This window comes from Haemorhous mexicanus, chromosome Z (assembly GCF_027477595.1).
Source record: "Haemorhous mexicanus isolate bHaeMex1 chromosome Z, bHaeMex1.pri, whole genome shotgun sequence".
In the NCBI taxonomy this organism is placed as follows: Eukaryota; Metazoa; Chordata; class Aves; order Passeriformes; family Fringillidae; genus Haemorhous; species Haemorhous mexicanus.
Genome location: NC_082381.1, coordinates 64,981,305 through 65,008,947, shown reverse-complemented (window position 1 = coordinate 65,008,947; position 27,643 = coordinate 64,981,305). Strand labels below are relative to the sequence as shown.

Here is a 27,643-nt window from a genome sequence, read left to right as displayed (position 1 = left end):
CCAGACAGAAAGACAAATGTTGAAGAAAGGAGAAAAAGATATGACTTCTCACATATCAAAATGTAACACAAAGTATTAAGTTGGAAGCCTCTTTAAATTCCCAAAGCAAGATGCCTGAGCGAAACTACCCCCATTATTCTTTGTTCATCATCTTTTGCAATTACATGAAATGTGTTCATATATTATAATAAAAAAGCTGTATTTATTCTAATGTATTTATATGGAGGTATTGTCCTAGAAAATAATGACAATGAACTACCACATAGTTATTTAAATAAATTGAAAACAGATTTCTCATTGTAGACAATCCACAGGAGATATCTTTCAACTATGTTCCTAGGCAAAATAGATAACAGACAAAGAACAGCTGATACTTTCCAGGAGCTACATCACTAGCTGAGGGTCACCTGTGCACACCTTTCTTTCCTTTCAGCTGGAGCAGGGATAAACCAATGGTCATCAGTTCTTAAAATCTCATTCTAAATGCCTAGTTTATGGTCTTGTAATGTCTGTGGAAGAGCAAGTAGAGGTGGCTACAGATCCCTTTTTTCCCTAGAGTTTTAAAACTGGGGGCTTTTAAAAATAGTATTTATGATGGCACATAAATGACATATCTGCAGAATAGCCAAATTCCTTGAAAAGGGGACTTGCTACTTTTGACGTTTCTTGTACCGAAGTGAAGCCCCTACCGAGCATCGTTAACCGTCCTATTCTATCCATCAGGAGAGCAGACACAATATTTCCTGGTAACACCGCCAAAGTTCCCAGGAAATTAACAAAGTAGATCCAGTAGGCACTGTAGTCATCATCAAAAGAAATCTGGCATCCTGTCCTGATGTGAAAAAATGTGCAATTTATCAATTCACTGTCAACGAATTTATACTGCTCAAGATCTGTGGAAAGAAGAAAAAGAATAATTTCAGCTAACAGCCAATTCCATGTGCAACTTTTGATTAAAAACATTTCAAAACCAGCAAATTTAATGACAACTTGGAGCTTTCACAGCTTTGCAAAAAGGGCACTAGTTACTACCAGTAATTTTGATACTTTTTATCTTACAAGAAAAATTTGCAAAGCTCTTGAAAAGGACCAACTAAAGCCTGGAATTAGGAAGTTATATTACTGTATTTTACCCTGGCTTTGCTGTATTTGGTTAAGGCCTTTCATCACCAGCTGGTGTTGCGTAAAATGCACTAGGTATCTGAAAGTTTCTATGACTAAGTCTTTCTCAGTATCAGGCCTACTATTTCCTGATGAGACTGTCAATTTTGGTCAGTTTGGTTTGACTTCCTTTAAGTGAAATATTCCTGCGGAATTCAGTTTAAACTGATTTTCGTTTCTGAGAAGGCCTCATGGTCTTCAGCTTGTCCATAGATGAGTTACTCTATGTACTTAATTCTTCTGCCAATACCATTCCAGAGAACTATCCCTGTACTCTTTTTATTTTCCCATTCCTTTTTTTCAGCCTTATAAACCTGAACCAAGAATACCTTCCTTCCAGATTAAGGTCCTTGCTTGCTCTGAAACCTAGGTCTGTTACTGTTATGAGTGCTGTAGTTACAGGAAAGTGGGAAGAAGTGCCCCATCTTTTCAGCAAGCTTAGTTGGCCATGTTCTCTTTCAGTTATGTGTTATTAAACTGGAGAAAAAGAAAGTCTTCTGTTTAAATGTATGAAAATATGGATTCATATTTTTGTCACAATACTTAGGACTCTGGGAATGAATATAGACTAGGTAATTTGAATCCTATACTCAGACTCCCCTGCCACAGCAAGCACAGTGGACAAAGTATTTCACCAGTTCCTTTTGGACTAAATAAAAATGCAGTAGTTAAAACTAGCAGTGAAATGGTAAATGAATTTTCTTCTCTGCAGGCTGAGTCTCTTTAGACATGGTTGAAATCAAAGATGAAAAATAAATCACCTATTATGTGAATAAAATAAATAATTCATTTCTGAGTCAATACTAGGCCTGCAGTATCTCTTGTGCAATGAGACCCATTCACTTCTCTGTTGTAACAAGCTAGCTGCTTTTTATAAATTCTTATTCCTCTTATTGTTATTATTATACAGGGGGACTTCTTGTACGTCTTATTAGAAAATATAGAAATTATAAATGTAAGATAAAAACATGCAGCTGACCAATGGGCATTTGAGGCTTTTTCTCATACCTGTGTTGTAGAAGGTGGTATTCACAAAAGTACAGTTCCTGAAGTATGTGTTCAGTGAAGTAATGTCTTCAAAAACACAGTTCTTAAAAAGTGAATCTTCAAAGGTTACTGATTTAAACTTCATCATAATAAACCTGACCAATACAAAGAATTGCTGTCAATTTACCTTCACAGTTTTGAAATAGCAACAGATGCAGCTATTTAGATCTAAAAAAATCTGAACCCCAGTGACAATGGTTCTTTGATGTATTTTGCAGATGCGGCTAATGATTAACTCATTCTAGAATACTGCTCAGAAGAAAAATTAGTAACACAAATACCTCCACATAGTTACTGGCCCAAACTGGTAATATTATTTATTTGATAATATTTCTGTTGTTACTTGTTCTTAATCATCAATCAAAACCAATGAAATTAATGAGACTGCCTTGTAAAATCACAATTGCTAGTAATTTGACATTACACTTGGAAACAGGGAGATCACTCTTCAGAAATTCAGCCCCTGGGAATAAACAAACACTTGCTAATACCAGCAAGCTGAAAATAAAGAATTTTTAAAAGAATCTTGATTTGTCAGAGGAACACACTGGTTACTGAGTTAGGCTCAAATGCAAAACCTAAAAAATTGTTTTCACAAATAGCTATAACGACTAAAAAAGTTACATTGCCATTACACAGCTAGACATCTAAGTGTAAGTATGTCCTCATTAATTCTGTGCCTATGGCTGCAATTGTAATTATTATTACTGTGTAAATAAAACATCAACAATCCGCTGGCAGCTTTTTTTATTTATGAATATCCTGATTCTCATTCCTACTGACTTTCATTTAACACCTAGATTTTATCAAGATAAAAATAGAAAAATCAGTGACAAATGATATTACATACTTTTTATCCCAATGTCACTAGACTAAAACAATGCTTTTTTGACTAAGACTTTTTTAGTAAAATTCCACCTAATGACATGATTATGCTAACATCAGCAACCATAACAAATATGTGGAATGGCATCATTATTTTTGTGATATCTTTTATTTCATGTGAAGGTGTGGAAAAAAGGACATTTTTTTTCTTCCGAACACAGACCCAACCTTATTCTAATCAAACGTAGTGTCACTAGATAAGGATTATTCTTATAAGAAGAATAATAGTAGGAATTAGATCACAAAAATGCTATCTATGACGGAGCAGGAATTAAATCCTCTCACGAATAAATTTGTTGGAACCACATCTTTATGAGAAAGGAGAGAAAAATCTTGTAGTATTTATCACAGTAAGTGACTTACTAACTAATGAATTCTCTTTTTGTATTGGTCAGAAGAATATTGTTTTCAGCCCATTAGTTTTAGCTACTATATCATTTCTCATTTGTGACAGACTGATTAAAATCAGTCTGGAGTTACTCCTTATCATTTTTCATACAGCACTTTCCATTCTAAAATGTAGACTAGTTCCAGAGGAGAACAAAGAGAATATAGTGACTAGATTAGTCAGTTAAAACAAAAACGACAGACTGCATGTTCTACATTCTTCTGATGCACTTTTTACCTTCATACAGGAAGTATGTGACTACATTAAAATTGGTGTCATAATGATTTGAATTAAAACCCAACAGGAGAGCAGTGTATTGAAAAGTCAAGTATTGATGGATCTTCTCATTAAGTAAGAACATGAAGGAAACAGCCAGATTGAGGGTGAGTAGGGTATTGAAACATTTATGAAGCAAGGATAAGAAATAGGTTCATATCTCCTGGAAAATGTTTTGTGAATCCCAAATAACTGTCAGAGGCATATTAAAGTTGCACATTTGAAAGAGTAAATTACTGATTTAGCATAAATTAATGCTAGATTTAGTGTTTTACAAGAATGTTCTGTTTAAATTGATGCAACATCAGTTACAGACAGTTCTTTGATTTTAGGAAAACATCTACATTCTGGAAAGGAGTGGGACTCGGAAGCTATGGCTAGGTTGAAAATTAAATAACAGCTATTATTTTCTTCAATACATAAACCTTTAACTATGTCAAAACTCAAGCACTAGTACTACTACTAAATCATCACAAAATCAATTTTATTCACTTACACATAGATTTTTGTATGGAAATAATAATTACTTATTATCATGACTTCCAGCAGACCACTCACATGGTTGATGTGTACATATCTTAATAGAAACCAGATACCTAAACCAGCTGTGTTTAATTTTCCCCTAAGTTATCTAGTTATTTGTGAAGTCCAGATATAGCCCTAATATATTTGCCTTTAGCTAAAAAAAAATCACGAAAGGCATTGCCAGAGTGGTGTTTCCCATTTCAGAGCAGTTCATGCTATTCATTGGTTTACAGTAATGTTTAGCTTTCATTTTTCTGTGATAAGATCCTAACCTCCCAATGTTCAGTCTGTTCAAAGAAGTGTCTTTCATTAAAAAAAAAAAAAAAAAAAAAAAAAAAAAGTACCTCTTTGCCCAGCCCCCTACAATATACTGCATATGTTGGTTCTGAAAACCTTTGAATCCCACTGTGAAAGGAAGTAAAATTGACGTAGGCTTTTTGGTCTGTTTTGCAGGAAGCTGGGTTTGCATGGTGGATCCTCACACAGGAACCACAAGGGCATGTACATTTCTTCCCATGGTCACAAGTCATAAGAAATTGGGAACAGAAATAAATAATCACTAAAAGGTAACAAAAACAATTAATAATTACCTCATGTAAAAAAAAAAAAAAAAGGGTTATTAGAATGAGTTTTAAAACACGCATCTGTTTATTCCAACTAAGCCAAGACATTAGGAAACATCTAGACCTGTCATTGATGTATTCCCCATTGCTGTGAATCTGATTTTCCAGTGTGAAGTTGAAGACGAAATGTGAGACCTCCTCATTGCGGAAATGTTTCACTCGGGATGCATACTCGTCTGACTGAAGGTGTTTAATGACGTCAGGAAACCAGACAGATAAGCCATAGTAGCTGTGGAAAAACAGAAAAACTTCAGGCATCAGCTTCACTCACTCAGAAATCTGTGCAAGCTGTGAATGAGCAGCTCCCTTGCGCACGTATTTGTTTGAGCTGTTGCTCCATCAGAATAAAATCCTCCATAATATACAATTATTGGAAGATGCTGACACCAGAAGATGTCAGTTTTTCAAAGAAGGTATTCCTGATGAGTCAGGTTTGCAACCAACAGACTAACTGGCAAACATAGCATTTTTTGGAAAGATCCTGAATAAAACAGATTATTATAGTGTCAGAAATTTACATGCAGATAATTTTTCTGTCTGTCAGGACTATAAAAAATGATTTAATCTGAACCACTCTTACCCAAAAGACAGGGTGAACCACACAGCTGTAAGTTTGATTGTATTATCCTTCACTGGGTAGTTGAAGCATCTCATAAATGTCAACCAAATCTGTAAATCATTATGAAACACATTTATTTACGTATCTGCACTTATTTTGAACATTTTTCTTAAAGGCTAGAAGATATTTGAATCTTATTTGCTTGCTTCTTCAGGGCATGAGAGAGAGCAAATCAGCTCTCTGGCCACACATCTTTTGATGTAGCCCAGGATGTGATTTGCTTTCTCAGCTGCAAGAAGATACTGTAGTCTCATATCTTTTTTTATTTTTGTAACCAGTGTGGACTGTGTACAAAAATCCAACCTTCTGATCACCTCAAACTTTCTTCATCTCTAGACAGTTTCATTTTACTCTCTCAAATAAACAAGGGATTGTCTCAGAAATGTTTTCTTCTCACTTCCCAGTATTAGACAAATGATATTCCATAATTAGACAGGGATAAAATCACAGTTTGATACATTGTAACCTACTATGGCTAGAATTTGATGCCTGCACTATATGGGAAAAGTGTGGGACTACAACAGGTTCAGAGACAGTAGAGTGGAACTGACTGAGAATGGTGTTCTCATCTCTCACCCTCTCGAGAGGAGAGGAGAGGAGAGGAGAGGAGAGGAGAGGAGAGGAGAGGAGAGGAGAGGAGAGGAGAGGAGAGGAGAGGAGAGGAGAGGAGAGGAGAGGAGAGGAGAGGAGAGGAGAGGAGAGGAGAGGAGAGGAGAGGAGAGGAGAGGAGAGGAGAGGAGAGGAGAGGAGAGGAGAGGAGAGGAGAGAAGAGAAGAGAAGAGAAGAGAAGAGAAGAGAAGAGAAGAGAAGAGAAGAGAAGAGAAGAGAAGAGAAGAGAAGAGAAGAGAAGAGAAGAGAAGAGAAGAGAAGAGAAGAGAAGAGAAGAGAAGAGAAGAGAAGAGAAGAGAAGAGAAGAGAAGAGAAGAGAAGAGAAGAGAAGAGAAGAGAAGAGAAGAGAAGAGAAGAGAAGAGAAGAGAAGAGAAGAGGCAGTCTGTGCTCAGAGGCCCTGACACGCATAATGCAATGAATACTCTGACCCAGTGTGTAGCCTAGTGATATAAGAAAGTATGTGAGCCAACCAAACTGCAGCTCCTTAAAAGCTGGTTTAGTAAGATGCCAAATCATAATATTTTAGTCTTCAAGTGTTCCATTTTTGGTCAGTAATTGTAAGAGTAGGCATTTTTTGGAATATTTTCTTTTCCCTGGGGAAAATATGACTTTTCCTAACAAAGTAATTTTGTGACAAACCTTGGTTTACAACTCTTCATTGTAGTTTTAGAAAGCTTGAAATTACAGATTTTTAACAGCTGTGAAAAGACAGTTTTGAACTTTTAAAAGATTAATTAATGACAACTGTTTCAATTTTTGTTGCAAGGCTCAAAGATACTATGTAATTTTGGTTTTACAGAAAAATCAACAAAAGGATAGGAAGCACAGTCCCAGCAAACTTGTTTTAAAATCTGAAATAGCTCTAAAATATTTTTCTGGTAAAACACTTGACATACCTAAAAAATACATGCAGATACAATGCCTTATAAGGGCATTAATGAGCTAATATATTAATAAATTTATAGTTTTTAACTAATGTGACTGCCTCTTGTTCTTCCTGATAATTTTTCATCTCCTCATGTGTCACCTCCTTCCATACATACGTATTGATCCACATTCTCAATACATAGTTATTTTGTGCTGTTTATGAATATCACCATGTAATTATTAGCCATCACTTCTGTGAGGACCGATGCAGCTTTTTTCCTCCTCTGAATCTGGGATAAAGCTCTATGATTCACCTGCATTTTTTCTGGGTCAGGAAACCAAAACCCTACACTGGTTCCCGATTCCCTCAGTTGCATGGAAAATGCAGCATTGCCGCTATCAATAGCAGGAGCTCAGCAAATCTATCTAATTTCTGAAAGTTAATTAAAAAGGTAATTTCAGAATCAACAGAGATGTTGTTACTTACACCATACAGCTCTGTGCGGATTCTTACAAAACACCTCCTGTACCAAGTTCCAGTATCGCTCTCAATTTCTATGAGCTCATCTATCTGTTTAGGTGTTTTGATCCTGGTAACCTAGAAATAAAAACAGAACAAAAACGTTTGTAGCTTTTAGAATCATGAACTGGCTACAGAGGGGTATTGGTGGGGTTTATTACACCCCATCTACTAAAAATGAGCAGATACTCAACCTGTGTCTACACTAGACATGTTTTAGATTTATAAGGGAATATTAACACATTGTAATGCCAAAGTCTTTATGAATGTAACAGTTTCAGAAAACTATGTTCAAGACATGCAGGAAATACATTTCTTCTGGCTACAATAAGCTGTTGCTGTCATATTCTTCTATAGAGTTGTTGCATATACTCCTGACGCCACAAAGGGTAAAACATTAATTTCATCCACCAGTTAAACATGCCCAGAATTTGCCTTCAAATTGTTTCTGACTTGCTATCACAACATTTTTGGAAGTCATTTGATTAAAGACACAGCAATGAAAACAGAAGTATTCAAAATGTCATAAATTAGTAGTTGGACAACTTTTTATTATTTTGTTAGTTTTTCTAGTGTTAAACAGAGAACTTAATGAAGATTGAAGAAATTAGGTAAAATTATGTGGAACCATGCATATTATTGCTGTTATGAGCAATCATTTACTTACCTAAAATGAAATGAGATAAACAGACATCAGGGAAAAATACTGAATTACCAGTGATGGAGAATGTAATGCATCCTACAGTGCTAATTTTTACTTTTACTCTCTTGTGTAGCAGAACCAGGATGCTGCACAAGAGATTAAAAGTAAAAATTAAGAAAAAAAAGAAGCTAAAGAAAAAAAAAGAATTAAAGAAAAAAGAAAATTTAATTATATCAATTAAGTAATTAAATAAAAATTAAATGGCAGAACCATGGTCTTTCCAGACACAGGACCTGACAGACATATATAGTACTGTGTGGTTTTTGGTTTAGTTTCTGCTCTGGTCCCAGCTTCATAATGATATCACAAAAGGCAGTGTATTCATCCACAATTTATTTTAAAAGAAGGTGAGTAGAGAACCGAAAGAAAATAAATAAAAGAGGGAAAGGGACTGACACAGAAGGAAGGAGAGAGCGAGACACTGCATGTTTGGTGTTTGGCTGAAGTCTCTGAAGTTAGACATAGCTTCTGTTTCTTCTTAACAGAATGAGGAGAGTCCCTGCCCCACCTCCAATGTATCACAGTGGATTACAGGACATCAGGGAATAGCAATATTGATGATAGAGGTCAAGTTTTGGGCCCACTGCTTTTACAGAGGTGTACTGTTTGAGATGCAAGAGCAGCCTCATCCCATGAACAAGAACACAGAAAAGCCCACTAAGAAGTTTGAGGTATAACTGCCCTCATTTCTGAAGTACTACAGCTCTCTGTTTTGCCAGATCATGGCTTTATCAAAAGTCTGTAAATGACTCTTCCAATAATCATGTCCATATCATTGCACTGATCCCAAGCTTTTCTTAAACAGCTTTCAGGAAATATGTTATGCAAAAGACTGAGTCAAGTCCTCAAAAATTATCTGGCATCTCCTACATACAGAAATCCTTACATACCACTCCTCTGGGCAGAAAAGGAATGCCTTTTGATTCTCACTCTTGTGGGCTCAGGGACAGCATTTTCACTGTCCTGGGCACCTGACTCAGTCGGAGCTGTGGAGATTCAGGAAAACATATGCATCCCGGGACCACTGTATGTGGCTGGGAACAAAAGTTCCCTGGCCTTGGTGATTCTTTAACATATGAAAAGTCCCATTGAGTCAGGATAATAGTCCATCTGGAACATGCAAATTCAGCATGTCAGTGTATGAAGAATGAAAAAACACCCAAACCCAGAAAAGAAAACCTATTTTAATGAAAATGATGCTTCTGTTTGAAGGCAATTGTTAGAAATATGCAATGTTTTAAATTTTAAAGAATCAAGACTTGTTGCAAAGATAAATATTTGCAGGAAAAGGAATTAATACATGGTAACTGACAAGTAGAGAAAATTTTAATTTTAAGGCTGCAAAGCTTTTTTTTTTTTTAAATTTAAGTATTTAAACCAAGAGATTTAATGATTAGGTATTTAAAAAACCCAGGAAGATAATAAAGCATGTACATAAATATCTAACTTTGGTAGTTCCATGATTGAAGATATTATCAATTTATTGGTGTCTGCTAGTGTTAGTGTTTTCAGGACAAATTCTTCATGGTATGAAGACCCACCGTCTGAATTAATTCAGGAACCAGAATATTTCATTTTGGATTAACTCTAAACCCACCTACTTGCCAATTGATGCCATCTCTTTCTAAAGGCTTGAAGATAATTCCCTCAATTATATGAGTAACAAGAACAAATGTAACTTGTGAAAAAAAAAGCTTAAAGGAAAAGACTAAATCAATATAATACAGGGAAATGCATGAAAGAAAATGACACTAAAAGTATAGGTGTAATGGAGGAAAAGTTAGATTGTCTGTAGAGTCAGAAAACATACTATCAGTGTGTCTGATGTAACTAACAACATTAAGCGGAGGAAAATAGTAAAGCATAAGTCATAGAATGGCATTGGATAAGCAAATGAGGAGTATAGAAAGTTTAGGAGAAGTATGTGAATAAATTACTGTGACAAAAATGTCACAATATTGAGGACTAACAGAAAAAACCTAAAAGGATATGTCAAACAAATTATGCATATGTTCTTTGCTTTCTGGGTTTTATGAGATGAAGTGCTGATGTTGTACTAAAAGAAGAGAATGATGCATTTTCTAATCACTTTAATGCAAGCTAAAAATAGGGACTTCTATATATGTCTGACCTTGACACAAAGAGCAGTATTTCTAGTCTCAACTTGATATATGGAGTGGAGCTTTCCTAAGGCTTAAGGCAGAAACTGGAAATATTAATGGCTGACCAATTTACAAAAGTGACTGCAGATAAAGTGTCTGAGTGTCACATTTTAACAACCATGGAGACAAAGGCTTGTTAGATCACGAGAGCTGGAAACCACAAGCATGTGTTTTGTTTTGTTCTTGACAGCTGCTTTGGGACATGATTACAATTACGTAAAAGTGACATGAGAGGTTTATCCTTCCACCCACATTTTCTCCTAGCATATTTCTGTCTTCTTCCTTGTGCTTAAACCAATACTAAAGGGGGACAGGCACTATGGCTGACTGTGGAATCAGTTGATGAATATCAATAGTAGAGGAAGAAAAAAAAAGAAAAAAACCCTGGAGTCACCAGGAGCAGGCATATTCTGTCTGAAAGCTCCTCAGATCAGCAAGAGGCAATTGAGAAATTACACCATAGCTGTATGATGTTAGGCAAATCCCTTTACACATAAATTAAATCAGAAAATGAAATAGTAGATTAGGTGGGATTAGGGGTAGGTCACCAGCATACCAATAAATGTGGATTTAACATGGTAAATGTGCTAACCAGCTTTCTTCCAAGTTAAATACAGGAATTCTTGATCTTCTTTGTGGAAAAGTTTAAATGGAAGAAATGGAAGCTACATTCAAGACAGCAAACCGCAAATCTCAGTGGAATATAAATTACGTGGTCAGATGGTCATTCCTCAAGACTGCCTGCAAATGCAGAACCTTTAAGAGGATTTCTTAATTGAGTTACATGTGCATTAAAATAAGAAGAAAGCTTCTGGAAGAGGAAAAACATCCCACACATGGCTCTGAGGGAGCAGAGTGCACATACTGTCACAGCACTGCACAAGCTGGAGAGGCCAACTGGATTTCAAAGCAAGAAAGTGCTGTTTGATACCTCCCTGTATCTTGAAGACAAGATTGTTTTGTACAGTCTTCATAAATAACAAAGATGCCATAAAAAATTCCATTCTTGAATTGGCAATTTCTCCTTCAATAGAAACAATCCATCAATACTTTAAATAGGGTTTTATAATTAAGCATCAACAAAATGAATTTGAGCCTCCCAGACATTTTGAGAATATTAAATGTTTGAAATTACTATTTCATAGAAATGACAATGTAGTTTTTAAAATCATTGTTTTACCTGATAAGAATGGAAAAAATTCCAAATCCTAAAGACATAACAGCTAACTTATTTGGACTATGTGCCTACAGTTATTACTAAGGGCCAAAACTTAATGAATAAAACACAGGTAGAATCTATTAACTATCTTCGTTCACCAGATAAAATTATCATGTTGTGGCTTCATATACCCATGAACATCCTGGCCAAAGTCTGATTTCTTAGCAGATGTTGTATATATAACAATTTCAGTAGGAACTCACAATGTTTTTTATTTAGGTATTTAGAGTGCCAAAAATTGGCTTAGCCATTTAAAGAATTAATATTGATTGCTTAAGCCGTCCAGACCTCACTAGGTCAGGAGGCTTGCTGATGTGATATATGATTAGCTTTAAAAGCAATACTCACAGTGAAGACTTTCTCGGGCTGACCACGAGCACGCATGTTTGTGTCATGAATTTGCTTGAGTATCATCCAAGCTTCATCATGTTTTCCAACCTAAATATTAGAGCAAAGCATTAAAGTGCAACATACGTACAAACTGAGTTACTACCTATAGTCCCTGAATGATCTAAATGCCTGTTTGGTAGGAGTCATGATATAAAACAGAAATAATTTTCACTGGGATCTAGAAACTGTTTGGGAAATTATACCTCCAGCAGGAACCGTGGGCTTTCTGGCATAAAGGTGAGGGCAACCACAGAGGAGACACAAGGCAGTGCACAGACAATCACAAATACTCGCCAGCTGTGGAACTGGTAGGCAGAGCCCATGCTGAAACTCCATCCTGTGGAAACAGAAATTCACAAAATGTAGACAAATAAGGAGTGTTATATGGGTTATCCTATATATGCTGCTTCTTGGACATGCAAAACAATATCTATATTTAAATGAAACCTGACTGATATATTTCCACAAATATTGGTCATCTAAAAAGTAGTTTTACTCTATGACTTTTAGCCTCTTGCTTGTGACTAGTCATACTGGAAAGTGGTTGCATTATGGATGAAAGACTTTCTTGTGCAGGGATGAAGAAGCTTCTTTCAATTATCTTAGCAAAATCTCTATTAAGGTAGTTATGTGGACCAAACAGGAACTTCATCAACATGCACAGGAATATACATACAAAGAAATAGTTTTCTATGAGCAATGGAAGTGCAGAGACTTAAAAATCTACACACAAATTATATATTTTATGGAATTGCATAGCTTTCCTTAACATTATCTTTTTCTACAGAATTGATTTTGATACTCTTAATAAGAATCACCAATGTGAAACTGGAGGACTGGTAGTTCAGCTTTTTAATAAAATATCTGGTTGGTTGGTATATTAAGACTGGACTATTGAAATGTTATAATTATAAGAAAACTAAGAATTTCTCTTAAGAATGAGAAAAGTATTATTTGAGTAACAACCTGGTCTTTTATTCTGGCTTCAGCACAGCAGAAATTTTCAAGTAAAATTTTCAAGGATAACTTATTAAAAGGTGAGTGGAAGATAAGAATAATGGTAAAAGGCAGAAGAGGTTACTGGAAGAAAATGAAATCTTGGGTAATGAAAGAACTGATACACTGGATTAATCTATTATTTGCTACCTGATTTTTCTAGGCAAAAGACATATTTAAACCCATCTGGATATCAGTAAACAACTGGTAGGACATAGTACCAAATGGCCTATTAAATATTTTCCAAAGGCGGTATTTATGTGAAAAATGTAAAGTATGTTTTGGACTATAAAGATTCTATGCTGTGGATCATAAACACATTACTGGGAAAAAAAATTCTTTCTCATATTAATGTACTTACATACTACCACATGAAAAATACTGTCACCCCATGATTTATTTTTATTCTTTATCAATGGTTTGGTGAAACGTCTTGATGAGCAGATATGGGAATGTGTATTTTCCTTGTCTCCTACAAACTTTTTATGTTTCTGAAATGATATAAGTTTTCTCTGCAGCCATTTAGCACTGCCACCTTTACCTCAGGGAAAAAGGGATAAAATCCGTAAGATATTGACCATGATCATGAAATCCCATGTAATTTTTTTCAAGTAAGACTCCATATGGACATAGTTCACTGCTTAAAATATCCCTCCAACTGAACAAGGATGTCTAAAAAGTAATGTCAAATTTTATTCCAAAATAAAACCTGGAATTAAAATTTACAAATAAATTTGTAAACAAAACAAAAACAAAGACATGAAAGTGTATTAGAATTCACTCTTCATTTATTTTTGGAAAATGCTAACACTTGATCTTTTGGAATTTCAAGACTTAAATAATGTGGGTTTATTTTACATCTAAATTGCAAAGGGAAGGAAGTAAAGAGAGGTTTACAGTGTGAAGCAATCAGAGACCACACCTGTGTTTTGGATATTGTGTCCACATTTTATTCTAATAATTAGAATCATATTCTTCATTACATAATTATAAGTTTAGAACAAAATCACCTAATGCAGAATTACTTGGTGAAGTTATTTTTTGGTCTGATCAGTGAGTTGATCTGAATCTCTGGGCAGCTGTGCAATTGCTAGTGCAGCAGAGAAGTCAGCACAGGATGGGAGTTTCTTTCAGAACCTTCAGTATCAGCCAAGGGACTGGATTTTGTTGTTACTAGAAACTGTTCCAGAAATACAAAAAGCCGCTGGAATTGAGAGATTGAGCTGTACAAAGGGCAGTTCTGCAGTAAATGAAATCAACCTGGCTTTACACCTGTTATAAAGCAACAGCAACATCTTGTGCTCTGTAGCCAGTTCTGGAAAATGCTCTTGGTAATTTATTTTTAGTTGTAATTTATTAATATTAGTGAACCATACTACACTTAATTAAAAGCAATAAATGTGCTGTTCATTCTGCTGTCATTGTGACAACCTACAAAACATCTTTTTACTTCTCAAAATACCCAAGGGATGCGTCAAGTGAAATGTTCATTATAGTTTTTATTGTTTTTGTTCCATCTTTTTCACTATGTACTGTATTAGCTGCTGCAATTTATCTTGTGATTTAACGTATCTGCCAAATTAATGATAAAGAAGGATGTCATTATTATAAAAAACAATTTGTAGAAAAAAGCTGGAGCTGCACAGAGCTTTCTGGAGGTTTTTCCTCCCACCAGCACTAGATGAGCAAAACAAACATGTATTTCAAATGCACAGCAAGTTTGGATTTATTTTTATATTTAACACATCCTTTTCCCCCAGGTCATGAGCTAATCTGGATAATGGAGCCATTAGAGCAGCTCTGAATTTAGCTCACAAAGTGGCTTTCATTCCCTTTGTACGCAAGTCTTGGAAGTAAATGAAATTGTGTTCTTGGCTGTAAGTCAATCTCCTTCTCCCCTGATTCATGGCAAAATAGCAAAGGCACAGCAGCATTGGCACATGGCTGCATTCCGTGCACTGCTCAAAACTGGAGCCGACCTTCACCCTTGCTCCCTGGCTAGGCTGTACTCAAGAGTCAATAATCTTGAGAATGGGGGCAAATCACAATGTTTTATGAATTGCAAAACATTTGTCCCAAACAGAGCAACCCAAAACCTGTGGTGGCTGAATCTGAAGCTGCTGCAGGAACCTTTGTGCTAAATACCACCCTCCTGCTTTCCTGGCTGCTGGAAAAGGCCAAGTGAATCACAGACATGGCAATTACTGATTACAGAAACACAGGAGCACACAGTGGAGCAAAATCAAAATGTACAAGATGCTCATTTATATCCAATCACCAGTTTATGAGTTGAGTACACAATGTCAACAAAATCTTGTCTCACAGAACCGCATACTATCAGCCCCACAATATTAATATAGCAAAAACATATAAAATTCTTGCTCCAAAGGAGAGAAAAGATAATTTGTCGTAGACTTTCTGAATATATACAGAGGGAAACCTGTCCACATTAAGATGAATTTTGTCAATGTATAACACTTGGTAAAAAGTAAATACATTCAAGCAGAAGGATCCTCTCCTACAGTAGATATGTTGCTAGAGAGCAGGTTTATGGGGATGATTTGCTTAGCTTTCCACAGTAAGGATTGCAAGGAATATCACAGATCTCTACAAACTCATATATGTTACACTAAATTGCAAAGTGGGCAATGAAAAATACGGGTGCCCACAGGCTCTGTATAAATACTGGCTGGCAAGGAGACAGTTTATATACACCAGAGGAATAAAGCTGTGAGTACCTTTCTAAGACATCAAAGTTGGCAAATAAAATCCAATCAAATATTGTGATTTCATGGCACGGTTAGCTAAAGACTGAGCATTTTGACATTTTTTGATCAGTATGAATAAGAGGAACTAGTTTCATGGCAGTGTCATAAATTACCAAAACCTGATTTTTCATTGATTTCTGGTTTTTAGTAGATCAAAGGAGGGAGAAAATCCAGAAACATACTTAAGAATTACAGATGGGGGAGAAAGAGAACCAATGAACTTACATTAATTCATAGACTTCACAGATTCTTCCAAAGAATAATGTATATTATTTTACACATTTTCTTATGTCTGTTTTTCCGCACAACCTTTGATCAGAAGTCAGCTTTCTAACCCTCATTCTCAGTGTTTTTGTTTGAAATATTTAAGGTGACTAAGAAGCATGATTGCTCTAAATTGTCACTTGGTGGCACTGTTACTGTACTCAATACAAATAAAGCTAAAAACTATTGCAGGAAGAATTTTACTATCAAATGCTGCTGTTTTGTTGAGTATTTCCCAAATCTAAACTTAAGCAAAATTATGAGGACTGGAAATATTTTGAAACTTGCATCATTTAAATACCTTATTATTGCACTTATATTTTTTCTTTCCTGGCATTATCAGGCTTAACAGTCAGTGTCATCTAGGATTAGAGACCATATATTGTAGTACTACTCATTAGAATAAAGGCAAAATATCACTGAAACTGAAAATAAAGAAAAGTTCAGGTAAGTTTTGTAGCTGAGGAAAATCTGCTACACATTTTTACAAAACTGGATGAAAACCGTGATTTTATACAACTGCAGAAATCATGTTTTCAGAATTCTTCAGTGTTGTATTACTGTGAAATTCCAGTAGTGCAAAGTAGAACACTTGTCTTTTCAGTGATTAAATTATTAATATCACACGGGAAAAGCAGAGTTATTTTTAACCTATGTAGAGAGTTAGATACTCTACAAACCTAGACTCAGCAGGTTAGCAGCTGGTAATTTCTGAAGAAGGAATTTGGAAATGAAATAGCTGAAGTGTGGAAGGCCAAGATGGAGGGAACTTCACAAAGGTGCATGGCTCTCTAGCTAAATACAGCTAGCCTTTGAGGATCACCAGTTCAATGGAAGAAAAATGTAAAAGTGTTCAATAAATATATTTTTCAAATGCGTTAGACTCAGAGTTGGTCTGCTGACACTTAAAACGTGACGAGAAGGAGCAAAGCAATTTCTAAAGACACATTTCCTCTGTCACAGAGGAAGGGATTTGTAAACACAGACCCAGAACTCCTCTGTGCTGGCATTGACATTTATCTGAAGACCTATGAAAATCAGGTCTCCAGACACTCCAGTGGTAGTATTTTGTATTCCAACAATCTCCAGGACAGCTGCAAGAGGAACTGATCTTGCATGGAAAATTATTTGCTTTCAAATACTTTTAAACCCATTCCTGCATAGCACTGTATTCCAGGCGTAGTACCTCTGATCAATCACATCAACAGTCCACTTTTTAAATTTCTCTAATACCTGCTGTAGAACTGCCCTGAAAATTTTACTTTTCATTAGGGAGGATGTTTGTGTATCCTCATACCTCAAACAATGATATAGTATAATACGTGCCCAAAATTTGAGGTTTAGTAATGTCAAGTAAGGCTTTCACTTGCACAGAAATGTAATAATAAATGTAATAATGTATGTGGCCTGATAGGAAAAAAGAACCCACAAAAATTTGTTTCAAATCAGAATATTTATAAATGCTGGGGTTGAGGTAGATGTGCGGGGAAGGTAAGAGAAATTTGTAAGCCGTGCATGGTCTGAAATGGTCTGTCTGAAATCTGACTTTCATTTGGCCCTGAAGTATGGCTCTATTAAGACTCTGTGACTCACAGTAGTCGGTGGAGTCAAGAAAATAATATTTAAAATGAAGAAGAGATGAACATAATCATATAAGAGAATTAAAGCAGTATCCCTAACAAGAGAACTGCAGGTACCCAATAGTCTGGTCTTGTTATCTATCTAATCTTGGCAGAAGCTAGAAGTGGTAAGGGGGTCTAATAACTGGTCTATTTATGGTTATGAAATCAGAATCTCTCTTGCCTCCCTAGTAGATAAATACTAAAAACTGAAGGGTCTTGAAGCAGGCTGTTGGCAGTACTGGGCCTGATGGGAATGGCATGCCTGTATCTTGAGTTGAACAAAGGAAAGTTATTCTTGCACTTCAATTTTCTTTACTGGGAAGGATGCTGGGCCAACCAAATAAAACCGAGACATGAATATGACGAAATCACTCATTATCCATTCATGTTATGAAGTCTAGCAGGGCAGAAGAGAAGCTATACAGAACCAGAGAACAAGGACTCGCAAACTAAATTGACCATTATAAATTTTCTACATATTCACCCTACACAGCCTCCTTCAGGGGACAATCCCAACTGTTCAGAAGGTATAGCTGCTCCAATAGCCATGACAATGGCAAAAGAGTAAAGAGCATTCACAAGAAGCAGCTTATGGTATTTTCAGAATTGCTTTTGCCTCTTCAGCCCTTTCTATATGACTGAGAAAGTATGATGGCAAGAGCATTCACTTACAGTTCACAGAGCTGGACAAATTCCATTTTAACTAATGTAAAGCAGCACTAAAACAAATTATCACCTCTATAAATAAACAGCTAGTTAAAAACAAACAAAAAAGCCCTTGACTTGGGACCATTTGCAGGAAACATTCTGTCTTGAATGGTAGCTGTTGGAATTAACTGGCATCAAAACAATTGACAGAAGAGGAAGATTTCTCTACCTCCTAAATTATCTTGCACAGAGGCATACATGTTTATACCCTTTAGTTTGTCTCCAAGCCACTATGCTTCATAACATCACCCAATTATACGACAAGTTTTTGGCAATCTGTAGTGTTTTATGTGTATTTACATGTATATTGTATGTGGTTTTCAGTATATTTATATGATGCATCCCTGGAATGGGAATACCAGGTTAAATATTAACTCAATGCTATAAGATCTCAGTAACACTGAAGAGGTGTAGAAATAAGATATTAATCAGAGCCAAAATACAGATAGTTTTGGAAGAGACTATACTGTTAAAATCCACAAAGAAAGGCATTGACATGAAATGCAAAGCCATTATCTCATAAGAGGAGCAGGAAAATATAGACATCATGTCTTGGGGTGGTTTTATGATGATACTTTTCCCCCCAGTCATCTGCTTTATGCCCAGAAATGGCTGCTGTAGCTTTAAGATGGCCCAAGGGGTAGGGCTGGGAGCCTTGAGCTCCTGCTGGGTTTGGTTCAAACCTTCACTTTTGGTGTGCTCTGGGCAGAGTGGACTGGAATGCTACATTGGTCTTTTTGTTGGATTAGTTTTTTGCTAGATTGAAGCTGGAAGGTTTGGGGTTTTTTTCCTCTTTGCCTGGACGCTGTACCAAAAATCCTCTTGGAAGCTTTTTTCGTGGGTTTTTTTTGTGTTGTTTTGGGGGTTTTTATTGTTTTGTTTTGTTTTATTTTGTTCCTTGAACTGTTTTCGGTTTTAGTTTGGTTTTTGTGGGTTGTTTTGGGGGCTGCCACGAACCCCAGACCCAGAGAAGCTGAACCAACACGAGAAAGGACACTAAAACCCACCAGTTTCGCCTGCTGCAAGGAGGAGACTAATGCCAAAAGGTTCCCATCTAGTCTGCTCAAGTGGCTGTGGAAACTCCTGTTCCTCCCCTTCCCTGAGACAAGGAGGGCAGCCACCATCTTTGCCTCCCCGCCACATGGTCTGGTCAGGACTGGGGTTAAGGTTTTGAAATTTCAGTGTCTTGCGTTTATTCAATCCTTTTCTGTGCCTTGTGAGCACCCTTTTGGGTTTGTTTGCTTGTTTGTTTGCTCACTTGCTTTCTGTTAATAAACAGTTTGCTTTTTTTTTTTCACTTTCACCCACTGGCATTCATTTTTCATTGGCAAAAGCCATTACAGGAGCCCTCCTCTTCGGGGGAAACACTCATTTCAGATTGTTTTCTCCTAAATGTGTCTCCAAACTGAGACACACCAAATTTGTCCGAAGCTTCTGCATGGCTTCTTGATATACCTGCACCTCATTCATAGGAGATTTAGGGTTGTTATCCAATACCCTTTTGACTCAGGAGATGTGTTGGGCTGATGTGTGATTACCATACAGAACTTTGAGAGCCTTTCTTAGGCTGATCCCAACTTCAAATATTCATTGCTCCCAACAACATGACCCTTCGTGAAAATAAGGGTAAGAGTAAAGCATTCCACTTAGAGGAAAGGAACAAAGGATGCCACTGATGAGGAGTGGAGACAGGTCTGCAATTCTGTACTTTAGTTTGTTTAACCTTGGCCACCGTAAAGTTTCCATTCTCAAGCAAGAGAGAAATAGTGGAGATGCACCTTGCTAAGATGTCATGCTGGTGTAATGTCTCCAGCACCACGCAGGATACAATTTTGCACCTTAGGAATTCTGAACACAATTGCAGTGCAACTATCCTGCAGAACTGGAAACCTGCCAAAAAAATCACTTCAAGACAACATTGCAACCTCTTGACTTTGACTACCATTAAGAGTTTTGCCTCTGTCCCATCATATAACCAAATTTCAGACGCCCATTACCAGGAATTGATCCTGAGTAACTTCAACATGGCTTTATTCTGAATGCAAATATCATTATAGTCTTTGAGAATTTGGTATGTGCTCTCTTGTTAGAGTTCTTGGTTAATGAGCACAGATTTTGAATGCTTGCTATGGCAAATCTCTAATTTTCTGCTTAGATGTTAAATCAGTGTTTCTAAAATAATCTACTTTGTGCATTCTCAAAATAATTTTATTCTGCTCTACCCCATAGTTTATAAAATACAAATCAGTGCAAAATCTCTCCTGAAAATTAAGTGGATTGCGTACTCCTGAAATTTAAAATGAGAAATACTATGTAGCTATTTAAATTAAGTAAATATGCCCATTACAGGCTAGAAAGTTCTGAACTTTCCTTCTATGCACTCATGGCCTTGATGGCTAAAGAGGCTGACCTGGAACAGAGGCTAGGCAGAGTTAAAGGAATAAAGTAGGTATTCATTGAAAGCCCTTCAAAGGACACACCTTGGGCAGTACGAGAGCCCAGCTGGGGCTCTGCCCAAGATGGACCCAAGATGGACAACGGGTCACGAGTTTCACACTTTTATAAGTTTTGATCTATTACCATATTAGGGTTAATTGTCCAATTACAGCTCCAGGTTATGAAGTCCCATCCTCCCAGACTGCTTTCCCCAATTTGCTGCTCTTTATACCTTTTTGGGCCTGAAGCTGCAACAGTGTCCTTGGTTCTCAGGCTTGGAAAAGGATTGTTTTGCCTAAATGCCCTGTGAAGAGAACTTGCTAACACTTTATATGAAGTTCGGAGTCACACACCAAGGCAGTACAGAATCTGAAATGTGAAAGCTAAAACTTAAGGCATTGTTCAGAGTAAACTGCCCAAGTCTGCTAGAAATTAGTGTAGAAGAACACAGGTCAACTTTTGTCCAGGGTTCAGATGAAAAGAGCTGAGATATGTAATCAAAAGCTCAAAAGTTTTATTTTACTTTAAATGTCTGCTTTTGTCAAACTTTGCATGTAAATTTAATTTAGAAAATTTTCTCATTTTAGTTAAAGACCTAATATAAAGCTACCTTATATGGCACCATTCGCAGTCCTGCGGAAGCAAATACTTTTGTTACTGCTCTGATGCTCTTTTATACATACATTTTGAATCTTCCTAATGCCTTTGTAATCCCACTGATTTAGGGAAAAAAATATTAGTGCTGGGATGGTCATAGGTCAGTTGTTTATATCCTTCCTGAATTTAATGACCACCAGGCATTTTTCAATTGGATGTATAGAATATTTTATAGCTGACTAAGGCTAACTATGGAAGAAAGATTTATTTATCTTAATTTTTTTTGTGTCCATATGGCCTAGAAGCATTTTATGAAAACTAGCTATCAAAAATCAGCAGTAGCTGAACTTTCTTAGCTTGACAACCAGATAAAAGTGAGCATAAATATTAAAATGTATTTTTCCATATGAACAAGATCTATTCAATAATTACATTAAGTTTACAATAGAGACTTAAAACTGTAAAGATGATGTTTTAAGTACTCAGATATAAATAAATAAAAATAGGCCACCAAGGGTTAATATGTAGCTGAAAATCTCATTACAAGGACTGTGGCACATAATTGATCTGACTATTTGGCTGACTGAGTCAGTGGCCCCAGAGATTTATGTACTCATGCATTTCTACAAAGTCCTGGCTTGGATCTGGCTCTGTGCAGCTGTTCAATGAAGGCGCTCACAATCTGCAAAACAAAGAGTAAAATCTGACAGCCACAACACTGACAACATCACAACTTAGAGGCTTGTCAGTCCAGGAAAAGGTTATGTCAAGCTTTCCAGAGATGATACTTCAAAGAGATGCAATTAATGTCAGAAGTGGGGGAGACAGAATGTTAAGAGAAGCTGCTGTCAGGGCTTCAAAATAACATGGCCAATGTTGGCACCAAGACACTGCAACCAAATGTCACTAAAATGTGCCTCAAACGTTGTATGAACTTCATCTGTATGTAGCTTTAAATTTGTTTGAAGTTTTTTACTTCCATTCTCTTACGTGTGATTAATAGTTTTCCACTACTTAATTTAAGAATTGAAAAATTGCTTTGTATTAATTTTGAGGCATATATTTGGACAATGGCAAAGAGTACAAAAAGAGAACAGACAGAATCCACTTCTATAAGAAGACATTATAAAATTGTCAAATGCCCTGTGCAGTGGCCATTATGAATGAGGTCTATAAGGAAACACTTGTCTTCCACAGAATCTCTTCATACTGTGGTCCTACCCAAACACAAAATACAGATACAGTGATACCTAGGTGTTCTTGTGTGGTGCCCTCCGTGTTCCATCCACAGCCATGAGATCACAAATGGTGCTATATTTGAAGTAATGAGTTGTTGCAGACTCTACTAAAATCAGCAGTTAGATGTGGAAACTAATTGAAAATGTAAGTGCTCTTGTCCTGCTCCAGGACTCCCAGTGATTTATGTGCATCTGGACTAAGGATATTTAAATAATGGGCTCATGGAAAAGAAGGAAAGAGAAGCAATTAATCAAAAAGGACAATCAGTGAAAGGCACAATGAAACACTGTAGCTTATGAAAAGAAAATGGGGCCTCCTTATCTTGCTTAAAGTAGAAACAAAACATTAATTGAAATGCTGGAACAATATTTGAAGAATACCAAGAGCACATGTCTTTTATCAGTGATACACATTCTACCTTTTGTGTGCTGCTGCATTGTAACAACAGAATATCTCTGTAATTCAAGAAACTCTTTCAAAATTTAGCTGTTATATTTATTTGTTTGAACAGTGTTGCAAGAAATAGCTTATTTTCAATGAGCATTTCAGTGCTGTGATTAAAGTATTATTTCCTTTTTTTGCTATTTCACTTGCCTCTTGTTTTCTCTTAAAAAAAAAATGAAAAGGAGCAATATCCCATCCCTGTGAGAGAGACTGATAGACTAAGCAGGTAATTTATGTGATCAAATTATTAGAGCCAATATGCATTATAGGAATTATCTTCTAATCTAACAGCAGACAATTGAACAAGCCTGGTCACACTCTGGCCTTACTGTACAGACTCTAGGGCCTTTCTGTACATACTGTGAACCATGGGTCAGAAGTCTTCAGTTCAAGCCTTGGTCAAACTTCCAACAAAATATTTTTTCATGCTCAAATCAGTACTAATAATTCTCAGTCTATCATAGTGGCAGCAGGAGGTGGATTTTGCCTGTGAGCAGACAGTCACAGTGTTTGAAATGCAATTATGAAGGAAAAAAATGAAAGCACAATACATTAAGAAATAATTATTTCACATTCTGTCTTTTATACAGCTTCATTACTTCCTTGAGAGCCTAGAATCATAAAGGAATCAAATGTTTGTATCAGACTGAACTAAATAATGTTTCTGGGGGAAAATAAAACTACATAAAAGCCTTATCTTTATCTCTTTATCTGCAATTTCTTACTTTTTTTATTATATGGCAATGCCACTTTCTTGAAATTACTAAGAGAGGGACCAAAACCTTCAATGTCTAAAATCAAATTGCCCCAAAGAAGAAAACAATACCAACTCAAACAGCAAGAGAACCTCAGCCTAAAGCCCTCGCTATGAAATCTTAATGCTTATCACTGCTCATTTTGTACTGTTTTCTGCTAACATCTTTGTAAGGTATAAAAACAGAGCTGTCTTGGAAATATGAAGTGCACAAACACTGTAAGGGAGGTAGATCTGGTTTTGCCATTATTTTAAACAAGTTCATTTCCTAAAAGTATGAGCTGAAAGAATATAGTCAGATACACCAGTAAGCATGGATATTTGAGTAGATCTCAATGGAATTACTTTCACTACTATAAAGTAGGCATGATTTTAAAAAGTGACATAAAATATTTTCCTTTGAGAAAAAGTATGAGCAAACTTCCTGAAAAAAAATCCAATGTCATTTGCAATTGATTTTGTTAATTTTATTTTAAAGGTAACTGGACTGCAAATTGAAAAATTATATTCCAATTGTATATACAATCCTTAGAAAGAATATATTATTAAAGTGTAAAGAAACTAAAAGGATAGTCACAAAGTTCTTCAAAGCAGATAGCTTTACAAGCCACAGAAATAATATGAAAGTATGGTGGACAAATTTATTCTGTCATATTATGTTCCAGAGGAAATGAATGTATTTTTGTAAATGCTTTATCTCATGATTTTTTCATCTGCTGTAGAACAGTCACAAAATCAAACATAGGGTTTTTTGTGATTTAACATTAAAAATATTAACAAAGAAATCTTATCTGATTAGCATCTTCCTTGTTTCAAGACGTGAAAAGCAAGGTTAATGTCTGACATTGCAGGTACTTCTACTGGTCAATCTGAATAGGTTTGTAAGGCAGCTTTATTAACCTGGATGTAAATTTCCTTAAATTATACTCAAGGCCAATTTATTGTGGGAAACTGAATTTTCATTAATGGTGAGGCTGAGAAGTTGACAATTTTATTGTCATAAGAATGATTGACTATTACTACAGTTTTTGTGGAAAATTATGTTTATTGCATTGAACAATGATGCTTATGGCAACAGTCTGTTCACCTGTCTGTCAGTTCCTCCACCAGCATTATTTAAAGCCATTAAGCTACTTCAATCAAACGTCACAGGAAGTAATAGTCCCAAATATAGTCACATTCTCCAAAGCCTTGTGAAATATGCTGCCCAGGCAGAGAAGAGAGAGAGTCCAGTGGAAGATGAAGGAAAAGGCAGGAGATGCCAGTGGTCCGTCATGGATGCTGGAGCCTACCTGGGGATGGGGAATGCAGCATAACCACCCAATCCATTGGCTTTGGCACTGGTCTGACCCAGGTCAAAATGAGTTGCTTTCTACCAGAGAGCAGCTAGGCCAGGGCTGTATTGCACCAGGGAGCATGGTGGGAGTGTGGATATCTGAACGTTTCTTACAGCAGAGTTCTGGGGGAAAGAAGGGGGAGCGGAAGAGACTATAGCAGAAAGGGATCTAGAAAAAGCAAGGACAAACTAAAAGGACTGCTGTGGTGCCTTGCAAGTGACGCATGGGAAGAGATGGCAGAAAGCAGTTCACCAGGATCGAAAGGTGATTGACAGAAACCCCTAGTAAACTGAGCCTCATATCTTCTTTGCTCACAAAACAATTTGCTAGATTTTTACTGAACCTCTCCCTAAACAAATTTTCTCTTTCACCCTCTGCCTGAAGTGCCAAGGAAAAGGTTATATTTGAAGGTGACTAATGAGCATCTTAAGTGCTCATTAAGTAGATGTGCTAAAAGCTACTTAAACTTCTAGGGCTTGCAAATATAAACATTGAAATGACCATATCAAAATCTGCATTAGAGCACAGAAAATAAAAAAAAAAAAACTGATAAAGTGGGTTTTTTTGCTCTCCTAGCTAGATTTGCATAAGCAGCTCTTCTAAACTCTGCTGTACTCTGTCATTATTGTTGTTCCTAAAGATGAAGATTTTTTTTTTTAAGTACACATTCAGTGTAATCTAATTTAATAGGATTATTTCAAATGAGGAACAATTCACAAACAGAAATTGATAACTCAAGTTAACATTGAAACTGCCTTGTACACACTTTAATTAACTCAGATTTTAAAAAGTATAGATAAAGCTTCATTTTCAGAATATCTGATTAATGTAAGTGCATTAAGTCTTTGCAGGGGGGAAGCATAGCACATTGGGGATCAATCACTTTGCCTCTTAGAGGAATGTAAAACAGATCAACAGATGTTGCATGACGTAGTAGATGCCTTTATGTCTGATCTATTCCGTGTATGCAGCATGACACAGTCCCATAGCAAATGCAGATTCAACCGTAACAAAACTCTTACTTCTTTAAACATTAATTGGTATTTTTCATTTTTTAAGGCTGATTCTGAAGACAGATGTATCAGAAAGGAAATGGTATGAGGCAAATTTGAAGATTTCTTCTTAGTTTTAAATTTTGGTTCACATGTTTCCTCAAAGTCTTAAAAAAAGGACAATATATTGATTTCAAATTCTGCAGATTTCTTGGTGCATTCGTGGGCTTTTTTAAAGCTGAAAAAAAACCCCATGTTTCTCTTACCCAGGCCATCTTCTTTGGCATTTCTCTTTGTACTGGACAACTGATGAAATTCAGACACCTTCTGCAAAAATAGAAACTACCATATAATAGAAAATGGTGCCTTGGGTTCAACTTTTTCCCAAACAGCTGTTCCTATGGCACTAATTTGTTCTAAACTACCATGAAAAGGAAGATTTTTAAAACATGCTTGAGAAAAACAATAGGAAAGAAAAGTAATATTAAGGAGTTAGAATTTTTAAAAATTGAGAGTCCAGAATTTTAGAAATAAAATAAAGAACAATGTACAAATTTATTTTTCTACCAGTGCAGGGTTATTTGACCAAGAAGCTTTCTGTCTTCTGTTTGGAGCTACCAGCTAGGATAATTTGATAGACATGCATTTTCCTACATGTGCTGGGAATATTCAATGCTCCTTGTTTTTCTATTTTTTTAACAATTCTATTTTTTTTTCTTAATTTGCTGTTTTCTAGTCTACTCCAACACAAAGGGAAGGAAGAGCATCTGTTTAATAGAATGGGGGTGAGGGACCTTTGAGGGGCATCCATTGCATCAGCTTGCTTCAAACCAGAATTCACAATGGCCCCTGCAACCTCAGCCTGAGGTTTTACTTCTTTCATGGCAGTTGCATTCAGATGCTTAACAAACAGACCATTATAAAAACTTTCTCATTATCTGTACTACTATCCCTTGACAGAAATATCAGATCAATCTCTGTGAATCCACACTTAAGAGCTCCTACCACTCAAAAGGATCCAGGGTCTGCTCACCAGAAGTACTGAAAGATGGATGCCTCCTAAGATCCTTCTACTTTTATTGTTCATCAAGCACTAGTACTTGCTGTGCCCTAAGCCTCTAACCCATGGATAGTATGCAGCATAAGTGTGGGAATGTTTAACCCAATACCGCTGCTGCTGTGTGACACTGAGAAACCCTTTAGCCCCACAAAAATCCAGATAGAATAAGAGTTAAAAGGTTTTCTTTTTTCATTGCTGCTCCACAGTTTTAGTCCATCATGTTCTCAGTTAAATCTGCAGCAGGCTGAGAGGTTAATTCCTCCATTAACACTGCCTGGTGCTTTGCATGCTGTGAGTTGCACAGTGAGCCAGAACCTATCTCCTCATCTGCATTGCTGCTGCATGCAGACCTGCTGCCTTGCCTGTTTTACTACTATACAGCTCATGACACTTTCCTGCAGAAGGGGATTACATTACACCTAGGCAAGAAA

At 36.3% G+C, this 27,643-nt stretch overlaps 1 protein-coding gene across 1 annotated transcript in view; it reads right to left on the bottom strand.

Moving 5' to 3' along the window:
- SV2C (synaptic vesicle glycoprotein 2C) overlaps window positions 1–27,643 on the bottom strand; it is a 78,061-nt gene that overhangs the window by 13,136 nt on the left and 37,282 nt on the right. The window contains exons 4-10 of the mRNA XM_059836542.1: window positions 12,199–12,332; window positions 11,954–12,043; window positions 7,489–7,599; window positions 5,486–5,574; window positions 4,970–5,134; window positions 2,170–2,303; window positions 690–893 (exon numbers count right to left, since the gene is read on the bottom strand). Coding sequence (XP_059692525.1) covers window positions 690–893; window positions 2,170–2,303; window positions 4,970–5,134; window positions 5,486–5,574; window positions 7,489–7,599; window positions 11,954–12,043; window positions 12,199–12,332 — 927 coding nt within the window. The remainder of the gene's footprint in view (window positions 1–689; window positions 894–2,169; window positions 2,304–4,969; window positions 5,135–5,485; window positions 5,575–7,488; window positions 7,600–11,953; window positions 12,044–12,198; window positions 12,333–27,643) is intronic.